This window comes from Rhopalosiphum maidis, chromosome 2 (genome assembly GCF_003676215.2).
Source record: "Rhopalosiphum maidis isolate BTI-1 chromosome 2, ASM367621v3, whole genome shotgun sequence".
NCBI classification, from domain to species: domain Eukaryota; kingdom Metazoa; phylum Arthropoda; class Insecta; order Hemiptera; family Aphididae; genus Rhopalosiphum; species Rhopalosiphum maidis.
In genome coordinates, this window is record NC_040878.1 from 45248718 (window position 1) to 45262286 (window position 13569).

Consider the following 13569-nt stretch of genomic DNA (forward strand, 5'->3'; position numbering starts at 1 on the left):
TGTGTATGACAAACGTTTTACATGTAGAAGAAAGACGGACTGAGAGACTAATAGATTGACAGAGTTTTTAACTCATAGAATCCTTTTAGAGGGAAGAATGAAGGACATGGACTTATTCCGATGGACCAAACATAATCAGAAATAAGGGATTCAATCGAAAGAAACGTTTTTAGTAAATTAACAGTTAGCTATAGCTAAGATACTTCAGAAAGTTTGCTTGGCACCACTCAAAGTGCTGAGATCGATAATGATATCAATCGCATATCTTTTGAAATAGATACATAAATTCTTATATTACATAATTATTATCAAGAACTAAATTAATATAATTATATATTGATACAAACATTAAGTGTTTATATCGACAGTATCGAATTAATAACATTAAACCATTATTTGAAGCTACCCAAGAAAAATAAACGATTACATTTTTACTCAACATTATTATAAAATGCATGTATTAATTGTCATTACTCATTACCTATGTGTAAATACGTAAAGGTATGTTTAAAAATATTAAAATAAATTTAGTGTTTACAATAATTAAAATTATTATGTGAATTAAATAAATATGAAATATTTTACTTCCTTTCTATCATGTATAGTTGAATTTATAAGCTGATACGATTCATTTTCCGGTTCTAGAATTTAGTAGAACAGACACTATGGAATATGACATGTTCATCACCTGAAAAATACCAGTTGTATTTTCTGTGGGTACATTGTGGTTAAGTAAAAATAAAAATAAATAATAACGCAATACGGCGGTAACTCTAAATAACCTTTAAAATACTTTTAAACAGCAAATTTTTATAATATTATCAATTAATTATGATAAAATAAGTGCTTACATTGGCAAACATTTCTAGATTTATGATAGACGTTGGTGAAACTTTCATCACTCGCCTGTGAGCTGAATTCATGGTCATGGCCAATAACAACGTCTTTTTAAATTTTAAATCCAATGTAGTCCAATTACTACTGTACAATCCAAAATTCACAGCAGATTTCTGCCAATAGAAATTGTCAACATATTTTACAAATTAAATCGGTAGATAATCTGATACCATTTAATTTATTTTTTGTTTACCTCGGTTTCTATATAATTGAATACATAGCAATACAAAAATAGTTGAATAGTAACTGACAAAAAACCAAAGAATGCTTTTAAAACAGGTCCGGATATAATTGGAAATCCCATAAGATACGTCTAAATAAAAATGAAAATAAAAATATAATTTATGAAACATTATTTTTGAAAAACATAAAACACTTACCAGTGAAGTGAGAAATATTAATGTTATTACTGAATATGAACCACTGATTATTTGTAATAGTATCGCAGGCTTAATTACTTCAAAAAAATCATCATACTTCCTATAAATGTATGTGAAAAAAAATATACTGATTATAGTACTTATCATAGTCATGCTTGCACGACAGTAGTAAGGTGGTGTAATAACTCTCTAAATATGCTTCGTTACATCAATATTATTACATTGTCATCAGAGCATGTGCTCAACACATTATCAATTTTATCATATTATATTGATTATTATTTTATGTTAAATGATGTATGATTTTAAAATAAAAGTGTTGTTGTAAATCTTATTAAAAGTAGGTAATTAATAAATAATAAAGGAAACATCCGAATAGAATAAAACATGGCGTAGTCGTTAATCTAAATTAGATTCAATTGGATGAAACCTGTGATAGTCGTGCGAGATACTGAGTGTAAAAATAAATAAAATTAAAATTAATTAAATAAATTGAAGAATTTAAGGTCCATAAAAATGGAGTGCAATTATAAAAAAGGTAGGCAAGTGGGTATCGCTCTGCTGTATAGTAGAGATGGAGAGTAGGTTACTGGTCTCACTATATTGGATGTGTTAAATTTGAATGCAATGACAGGTATTATTGTATGCGAATAACGATTCTGAACGGATATGATTTGTCAGTCGATAATAATTAGTAGGATATATATTATATTATTACTTATATAATATTGTATATTGTAATATATCTTTATTTTACGCGATATCGTTAAAAATTAAATTTCATACGCTCATAAATTTTTTTTACAGTTATTCGAAGGAAAACTTATGGATAACCTTATTTGGGTTTTTTAACCTTAGTTAAAAATCAGAAAAATTTTATGAATTTTCAACTTCAAAAATTGCACAGTAGTAAGGGGTAATGATTATGAATAAGATCACAAAAATATTATATAATTGACTATATTAAATTTGAACATAAAAAGATGACTAAACATTTATTATTTTTATGTAAAACTATTATTCGTTTTTCTTAGGAAACTGCTTTTAGGCAATGATAGATACTACCAATTATAATATACACAGTATGATAAAGGTAATATTCGTAATAAAATAAAATAACTGTGCTATTATAATATTTTTTTTTTTTTAACAAAAATTAATACCTATCAATATTATTGTGAAAAACTAAATACAAAAATAATTAGTTAATAAAACTTCTTTTTTGAAAATTTGAGGCCAAAATAAAATAAATTAATCAAATGTATTAGTTCTTCTGTTCAGAATAATATATGCATCAAATTGTATTTAAAAACTACTATTGTGTTTCAATAAAATATATTTTAAAACAATATCAAAATTAAATATAGATAGCAGGTACACATACATTTTAATTAACTTATTGTACTCGTGTGAAATTTTTATGATACAACATTTTGCTCTTACTTTATTATTTTTTGATTATCCTGTATACGGTTGATCAGTTCGTCATGGTAATTCAATATATTATCATCATCAGTTTTTATGATACGAGTACCTAAAACATTAAATAAATCTATTAAATATAATTAGAACAATATATTATTACTAGCTGATAGGTTGCCAGTTCATATACATTTCATCCTCTGTCACAATGCATTTTCCAACTAACACTAACTTTGTTTTTGTAATATTTTTAATTGTTTCGAAAAAAATAAAGAATATTACTTTTATTTTGTTATTATCTTTAAAACACATTTTTTAAGTCGTGTTTTTTTTATTATTATTGAATGATATTCATTGGTACGTAATACATCACACCAATCATGAAATATGTAGAAAAATCGCCAAATTTCTCTACACAATTTTGGCATCATATTATTCCAAAACACTATGATTCTGCACATGATTATATAGTTAATGGATACACATTTAAAAATATTAAGTAATAATAAACCAAAATCAGACAAGACATATTTCATACCGAAATCGTCAGTTTTAAATCACAGCCGAACGTACCTATTGAGGGTTAGGTACACTTTGTTAATATACACAATCAATTATGAGTCATAATTTATAATAATGCACTACCATATTATACTAGAATTATAATAATATTTAAGAATGGATTATGCATTAATTATTTCAAACTCAAATTTGATCTGTTATTTTTTTACACTCGCAAGCTCTAAAAAATAAAATAAATTTTGTTTTCATCAACTTATAAATTAATAAATAATGGTTGGCTAAGACTGACTTTGCCATTAGACGAGAATAAAAAGAAAATATGTTAACAATAATATTATAAACCGTTCATCCAAAATACTAAAAACAAAAAACCAACAATTATACGTTCGAATTAATCAAAGTTTAATTTTTTTAATAACATTTTTTTAACGGTCTATATTCTCAAAATTAATAATAATAACATTTCATCAAGTTCGTACTTGTGCCGTGCAGCAATGGTAGTCGGAAGTGGTCTACGGTGGCCGATGGTCGCAAAACTAGCCGACAAGGCGCGGAACTGGGCACTGAACGTGAAACACATTGTTATGACGTAGCTGTCGAACAGCAACCAACTAAACACGTTAACGAAACACACTACCATCTCGACGCCGTAGATGAAAGCCCAGACGGTCGGCGCGTTGTACACGGTTACCGGCACCGGCAACCAGATGTTGAAGATGGTAATTCGGTAACGGGACACGGTACCGTCCGCGTTGGTCACCGACAGGTAGTCGTCCATCAGCGATAGCGGTGTCAACATCCAGATGAAGCACGTGACGTAGCTAAGCACGACGAACGTGCGGAGTACCGTGGACAGAGCCGTCCGTGCCTGGTGCGCCGCGCGCTGGTCTCGGAACCCGCAGGACGTGAACTCGTACCGTGCCGCTTCCAGGCCGTCGCGCAGCCTGTCCGCGTTTGTCACCAAAACGAACCCCTTGGACAGGCATAGCAAGGCGTTGGATACCATGGTGGTTGTGAACGCGATTCGCGGCAAGTCGTTGACCGCGAAGTACAAGCCGACCAACTGTATGATCTGCACGACCAACAACAAAATCATGGACGCCAGGAACGCTATCCTGTAGTACCGGTTGCCTCCGTTGTTGGGATTGAGTATTTGGTGCAAGCAGATCGCTTTGAATAGCCGATTGTCCACGATGGTCAGGTCTTCCGATGCCGTCGTCATAATTGATTTTTCGAAAACGTGTATGATGTATTTATATATATTCTAATACAACAACGTTATTGTCTTTTCCGCAACGATGGTAAGAATTCTCACTTTAAAGGACCTGTGGCATTCGTGTGTAATATATCAACATTTAACGTGAAAACCACCACTAAATAAAATCATGTTATTCATATATCGTTTAATTCTGTATTATCGTGTGAGGCATGCGAGTAGGTCATGCCAATAATGATATTACAATTATTAAATTTCTCGTTTTTTTTTTTCTTACAATTTTTAACTATCCACTTACTAATAACGCCTAATCCAAATTGTATTGAACAATTGAATTAATAAAAGTAATTATAATCGATACAATATACGTCATTAATTGAAATTTTCTGGAAAATGTTTTAAAGTTATAAAACTAAAAAAATATAAATGACATTGTTCTGTACAGCATTTAACATTTTAACTTGTCTAATTTATAATTAAATTAATAATATAAATTAATTTCTATTTTGTTTTGTGACTTTTAAAAATCTTTTACTTTAAATCCATGTTATCAAAATGTTTGGTTTTATAATATTTTTATATTGTATCATAAAAAACAAACTAATATTAGTGTTACAATTAATTTAAAATCTTAAAATGCTTTCTTTTACTATCTATAGTCTTTCTACTTCTTTTTGAACTTTCTCCTTTAACAACTATAAGGTGTAATTGTATGATTTTAGGTGTGATTTTAGACGTATACTTAAGACACAAATATATTTAAGTATACTTAAATTCACAAAACTGATATTATAGAATGCTATAACAGTGATTCGTTTTCCGAACAACTCTTATTATTTTAAAATTTATTAACGTTCTTTAAAATATTTTTCTTGCATAATTTCTAGTCAAAATAAGAAACATTGATTTTGATAGTGAAATTGGGTAAAAAAAATAGATCTAGTTTATACTTTTATAATATTCTTTATAATAGAGAAAATTAATTAAAAACGAGAATTTTAACATTAAACTAGCAGTTTTCGATTAAATTGATTTATTTATTTTGATATAATTCATAAACAAATAACCGTAGAAACTTAAAATTTTCACAGAATATTTAAATTATCATTTTCTATAATATAATATAAAGATATATAAATGTTGATAAAAGAAAATAATAATTGCTAAAAATACTTGCAAATATAATACAAGGTTCCTAACTAATGATTCATTTTCCAATTAAATAAAGAAATCGAAAATTTATAGTCACAATATTTTTTTTATAAATATTTTTAAAATTTGTCAAATTTCGTCAAAATCTCAAAAATTACAAATTATTTAGAAAGGAGTGAAAAATTCATAAAAATAATTTTCTTTATACCTAAAATTTGAAAATTTAATACAAAGTTCTTTATACGTTTTGTGATCATTATGTGAAAAAAAACTCATTACATTATATTTATTAACCATTTACATATTTTAAAACAGAACAATAATATTAATAAAAAATTTAAAATTCTAATATTGATGACTTGTGCGGGAAATAACCCCAATGTAAGAACTAAATGTTACATTTTAATTATATTACAATTTTATTGTACTAGTTCATGACGTTGGGTTCTATCACCTGATAGCATCCCACCTCTTCCATTCAATTTTTTTTAAATGTTTAAATTACATGATCGTTATTTTTCCTTATCAGGCTATTTAAGCATAAATAAGTAGTAGATATAAAAAATAAAAATAAATAATGTAAAATATAAAGTAAATATAAGAACTATTTTATTATTGTACACGTCATAGATAAAAAACTTACTTAATATCGTGTATTTTATCTTTTGTTTCAGTATGTTTTGTGTCTTCGACACACAACAATCTGCTTTGGTCTGTGGAAAATTATAGCGAATTATATTGAAATAGTCTCTACTCCATTTGGAAACAATAATTTAAATATATACTATAGGAATTATAATTAATATATATAATCGATGATGACAGCCTTAAAGTTATTGGTCCTATGTTGGTGTATTTAATTATCTTTTATTGCTGAAATTCGTGTATAAGGTATATAATAGATTATATAATATTATATTGCAAATAATGGTTTTGAGACACATGAAATATTTTTCTAAGAACTGGTCTTTATTACAATTTTATGGTTGAAATTATCTTTAATATCCTACTTATTATTAATTAACTATGGTTAGCCATCAATATCGTCGTATTTGTTAGTAAATAGTTCCGACCTGGGTGGTCATTAAGTCAAAGACTATTTACATTTTCCACGCTATACTTTGACATACAGGCGCCACAGTTTATTTACAATCAAATAATATTAAAAGGACGCTTCACCCGCATGCATTGTCTCTGTCTTACAAATGTAACTCAAAATTGTTTTTAGTAGAAAGGAATCGAGAAAGCTACAATAATGACTAAGAAACAAAATTTTCTCCACATAAAAAGGAGAACTTTGGCTGTGAAATTTCGTTTTTATTTTTTAGATATCGTAACTAACATAACAGTAATTCAAGTTAAAAAATAATGGATTTTGAAACTATATGACATTTTTTATTTAAGTGATATTAAAAAAATAAAAACTATATTTCACAGATAATGAAAACTATATTATATATCAATTTGTAGTCTTAAATATCACTACAGCCTAAGTGGTTCTATCCTGTGCAATACAGCTTTTGCTATGTTTTACACGTGTAAGACGAAGACAACACATGCGAGTGTAGTGTCCTCTTAATACGTTTTGTATATACGATTTTCAGTTAAGTACACAATATGATGATACCGCAGTAAATTCGTAAAACACGCGATTGTTCTTCCTGAATTGTTATTGTAGAATTTATTAAATACCTAACATTACAGATAAAATTATAAATTTGTTCTACATTGTTGTTCAGTTTTTAAATCTACCGAGTCCATTACAAATAAACATTATTTAATTTTCTTCCCATTAATCGAACAAAAGAAATGTCTAAAAGAAATTCTTGACAGTTTATATAAATACTATAAATGTTTGAATAAATCATGACATAATATTAGTTATCTTTAAATTCTTTAGCGTTTAAATTTTAGAATAAACCAATCGAACTCTAAAAATATTTCAATGTTTTATCTTTTACCTATTTCTTCTAAATATATACTAAGCACTCCTAAAAAATACTTTTATCTGCAAGAAATTCAATTAAAGATTTAGATTTATTTTGTACTACCTTATTTTATTTGTCAACTATTTAATCTTTTTAACTTTTTACTATTCTTTAATTTTTTACTGTGTTATTTCTTTTTTTTTATTTCTCTATTTTTCCAATTTATGTTTTTTTTTTTAATAAATTTTATAGCTAGTTGATTGATTTCAATCATATCCTATTATAGTTTTTTATTTTTAAGTTCACGCGAATACTTAACATTAATAAATGGGTTTTTTCTTATATTTTATTTTAAAAGAAGTTTTAACTTGTCACATATATGGTATGGTAGGTACACACATCGTTTTATTTCATTGTAATTGAAATTTACTTCTATAAATAAAGAAATTATTATTATTATAGTTCCCTTGTATAAAAATAACAATTAATACAAATGAAAGCCATAACGACATCTAATAACAACAATTTGACTATTTACGAAACGAACACATGGTATAATATAGAAACTAGAACTTACAACTTATTTTTATTTTTAATATCAACATTTAAACAAGTTTCAATAGTGTACAATTTAATTTTTAAATTATTACCGGAAGTTTAATAATATATATATATCATTGTAAGTAATTTACGTTAAATATTAATTGTCTAAGTAGTGTATTAACTATATTTTATACATGATGAGGTGTGGTTTGTCCTCATTGCTTTAAAAATCTTCCTATGTGTATTAACAAAACGTTTCTTCTATGGTTATGAGGGTTCCATTAAAAATCTAAAATTATATAAAAATATAATTTACAATATCAACATAAATATATAATATGCATTCACTATATCTAATAAAGTAAGAAAAAATACTATAAAAAAGAAATATTTATAACAAAAACTGTATAGACCGAACTTCACAAAATAATGAAAATAAACTTGTTTTTAAGTATTATAATTTGTATAGCCATTAATGATTATAATCTAAATTGTTTAGGAAAATGTATAAATCAATCCTATAAACTTGACATTATTCATAGTGTTTTCTGTGTTTTCACCTTCGTTATAGGTCGTTAACTTTGACCTATAACTAGTTAAATTCTATAATACAACTTATAATATAGCAATACCAGTCAAGGTGAGTGACTTTGGTTCAAATTTACTATTATTAAGTTTAAATCTATACCGTAGCTTCATTAATCGAGATACTTATTAATGTTGTTTTATAATTATGGATGTTGATAGGTACCAAATTCTATACAAATTTTAGGTAAACAAATAAAAAATGTTCCACGAGTATTGTACTAAACAAATCAAATTAAATTTTAAAAACAAGAAATGTGCATATCTATTATCTATTGCGAGTACGATAACTGAACAATTAATCTAGAAGTAGTAAGAAGCAATTTGAAATGTAAAGCCGAAAACGATTTGCACATTAAACTAAATTAACTAATACGTCGAGAATCTGCAAAATACTGATAACTGAAATTTTTCAATATAGTGATATAAAATTAACTCAAAGATCCATACAAGAAACCAGAAAAAATCCTTATTAAACTTACGGAAATCTTTAAAAGATAATAAAAAACTATATATTTGGAATGAATATAAAAATAAATAAAAAACTGATCGTTGAACTTACATAAAGAAAATCGGACTTCAATGAAACCACTCCAAATTAGTATAGTAAAAATTGTTAATAGGATTATATTACATAATATATATTTAGGACAAACACATACGCATTTTTAATTACACCTGTGCAAAACAGATAATTCTAAGCCTATATTAAAGTGAAAAGGGAAAATGTGCTATTATGCTCAATTAAATCGTAAAAAGGTAAAGGTGCGCAAACGAGTCGTACCCAATTTTTCTTGACATGACGGCTTCTTAATATATTCAAATTCATCGCAATTCTACAATATAGTATTTAAAGCTTTATAAGAGTATAAATGCATTTTAAATTAACAAAAAAAACTGAGGAACTTTTGAATAAATTGCAGTCAACATTTTACAATTTAAATGAACCCAATACTTCTAATTTATAAGTTATAACTAATAAGCAATAAAATACAGTTTCTTTCTCAGTATCGAAATATCTTATGATCCAAACATATTAAATATACGTTATAAATTAAATTGCAAACTTCAAATATTCTTATATAATTATAAAGTCTTTAAAATTAACCAACAACAGAATATTTTATAAATTTAAAAATTCTGACTAAACGTCATGAGTATTGATAAATATATACATATATTATATTATTTTTATATAAAAACTTTTCATGCTTAGTTTCCTTTCACTAATTAATGTTCCGATTGTATCATTATTAACTGAATAATATATTAAAACAAAACACAAATAAGTTATATACAAGAAGAAATAAATAGAACTAGCTTATAACTCATAAAAAGCAATAAAACGATATTCGATTTCAAAGTTTAAGACGTTATCCTAGTCAATTTAAAAATAATCTGATTGAAAATGTTCATACAAAATTATTAAAACTGTAATAAATTACAGACGTAATAGAATATTAATTTTATTAGATTTTATGAAAGAATAATTAATAAGTACTTAATTACTATTGGTCGATTAACTACGATCAACTACAGAGCATGCTCTATTTTATCCTTTACTAACAATATATTTATTGAAATTATTTTTTTGGGGGGAGCATTTTTAAGTTTATTTAAAGCCATATTTTCAGAAACATAGATTCTTAAATAATTCAAGGAATACACAACTTCTTTTTTTCAAATAAAAATCATTTTTTGATATTTATATTTTTTACAAAAACTATTAATAAGTAATGTGTTAATTTGTATTTTATACAATGATTTGTTTCTATTTTATAGAGTATTTAAAATGCATAGTGCATAATTTATTTAATTATTCTTATAGTAAAGAATATACTTTATTAGGGTTTATATTATACTGTAGGTTAAACCGTTTATTATAGTACATTTTCATACCACTTTACCTGCCTTTATACGGCGTTCTGTTATTATGTTAGACTACAGGATGACCATAATATATAATTTATGCAGGGATTTATAATATTATAAATATTATACTTAATAATTATTGTATGTGCATTTTAAAATATTTTTCAAAGATTTATTAGTACCTATAATTATTATGATTTTATTTATCACAAGACCGACAACAAAACTTAAACCAAAAGGTAAATTTAGTGAAATAACAGCACAAATATATATACACACAAGGACTTCAGTTTTGATTTAAGTGGTATTACGTAACTTATGAAGATAGGATCGATCCGAAATAATTCATGTTCAATAAACGTTTTTAAGTATCAGAACTTACATATAATTTCTATATAGATTCTATTCTCGATTTTGGTTGATCGTTGTCATCTTTGTCAAAAAATAATCTGTCATTATTAATTTATCATATATAAAATATAAAATTGTGCTTTTTATTCGAAACAAATACAAAATTACAATTGATTTTTTTTTTACTTTTTGGTTTTTAAATAATTTTATATTACACAATATATATTTTTTTAACAATAACACGATCATGCGTTAGTAAAAAGTTTATTGTATTTTTTAAATATACATAACCATTCTTCTTTGTAATAAATGAGTGTTGAAGGAATCGCGATTCAATTGGCTATTGTATTATTACAGGTATATATTTTTTTTTAGTTATGAAAAATTACACTCGTCGTTAATTATAAAATAAAAATCATCGATTATACCAATATTTAATACCTATATTTTTTCTCCTATTATTATTTTCTCGGATTGAAATATATATATATATATATATTTTAAAAACGTCTATATCGGCCGAAATATAATCTAATAATAAATAATAATTAATAACCCTGGAAATAAATGTAAACGGCGGTTATTATGAGTTTCGATTGTGTGTTATTAACTATCGTATACGCTGTTCTGTTTTCAAAAATGATTAAAAACTGATATACAGCCGTTAAATATGTTGTAAAGAAACATGTAAGTCATACATTAATGATTAAGTCAAATAATAAAAATAGAATTTTTACCGTGCTAATGAACATAACCATGCAAGTCCTCCTGTTGAAATAATTAGTAGAAAAGAATTAAACAATAATTTAATGCACACGGCAATTATAGACAATCTCTTATATATAATATGTTAAGCCATCAAAACTAATTCATCGAAAATTGTCAAATAACAAATCAATACCGACATTGGACGGAATTAGTATAGTCATATAGATGTTATCAGACGCAATTAGTGTAATTGTTAAATGAATATTGTGGGAACGGAATTCGTATGTCAAAGGGATCTTGGGACGCAATTCATTATGCTTCGACAATAACCTAATAAAAAAAAATACAAAAAATAGTTTAATAGATGTCTTAAAATGTATTTATGTTGTCATACGTATTTAAAATTATATTTTTCTGGAGTCATTTATGTATCTTTTTAGAAGATAATATATTAGAAAGTAATAGTATTATGTCGAACAGCTTGCAGTTTCTAATACAACCAGTGATTTACATTGATTGCGGTCCAATAAAAATGTTTCGAATTGTGTAGACATTAATGCGACTGCAGTTAATTTCCTTTCATAATATAAGAATTACTGAATTCGATTTGCATTGTTCTTTTATTTACACTGTAAAATGTACATTTGTTTGGTTAATCAAATATTTTTATTCGGGTGACAACTAGTTGCGTACCGTGATAAAAATGTCTTCCTACTTGAGACCCACGTTTTTTAGCGTACATACGAACTGCGGTCCAAATTTTATTAATTAAACATTTTTGAAATATAAAGTTATATATTCTAAACTTCATTATTCATTTTCTTAGTTGTAGAAAAGCGACATCCACGGTGTATTTAGTATTTTTATTTTTTATATCTACATTGTATTTGTACAATGTTCATTATTAAGCAATCAACAAGTTATCAGCTAAGATAGAAAATTATCTTATCTTGATATAATGTTATCAACTTATAAACCTATATTATGACTGTCAAAGTGTTAACCGCCAACGACGATGTTTGTTGAATGTTTTGGTTATTAGTATTTTAATTAGATAATTAGTTTTAAGTTATTATTACCTATAGATTTAAAATAATTTATATAAATGTTAGTGATATACCGTTTAGACTATGGATTATGCTGTTCCCGGTATTACCCAACTAATATTATTTTCGTTTAATTTTAATAACATATATTGTATTATTTGTATTTAAACAATAAAAAATAAAAAATTATATGCGGAGTTACAGTGTTAAAAACAAAAACTTACGTGCGAAGTTAGGGTATAAAAAAATCCTTGTATGCGTAGTTAAGATGATATATTATAAAATGGTTACGATGCATGCGCGGTTATGGTGCACCAAATAATATTAAAATGTAGGCAAAAATTAAACCGGCCGCAACTCGGACATGATGCGAAAAAACTCGGGCCGCAATTCAGATTAGACATTTTTTCTAGATATCTTTTGAATGTTACTACTTTTGCAACCTTTAATTCCGAGACTATTTAAAACGGATGTTGATTGTAAACCACTGGATATGAAACTTTTGATGAGGTTTTTTTAAAAAAAGAAAAAACTCATTAACCTTGATGAGTATGGACTACAATTAAAGCAGGGGGTGACGAATTTTCACGAAAGTTTAATATTTTTTTGTATTATACTTATGTAATTGAAACAAAAAAAAAGTAACAACTGGTACTGATCATTAATACTGACAGGTATTGTCTATGAATTGTATGCTGTATTTATACATGGTTGTACGTACATAGGAGGGGTATACATTTCTTGTTTCCCTTATTGTGTAACTGATTTAATAATATTGTTTATTTTATAATTATCTATATATTGTGATATTATTATTTAAATTTCAGTAAACAATTATTAGATATGACACAACCAATATAATATCTATCTTTGATTACCATTCTCAATTTTCTATAACTGTTTTAACAGATATATGAATCATAAGAAAAATTATTTGAAAGTAATTC

At 26.0% G+C, this 13569-nt stretch overlaps 1 protein-coding gene across 1 annotated transcript; it reads right to left on the reverse strand.

Annotated features, from left to right (window-relative positions):
• Positions 1–592: 592 nt before the first annotated feature.
• On the reverse strand, positions 593–4443 carry LOC113552482. Its single transcript, XM_026955357.1, is given in 7 exon segments — positions 593–688; positions 852–1010; positions 1091–1210; positions 1278–1377; positions 2721–2811; positions 3701–3725; positions 3727–4443. Coding segments are annotated over 7 exon segments (1272 nt in total). The 3' UTR covers positions 593–628.
• Positions 4444–13569: the final 9126 nt, after the last annotated feature.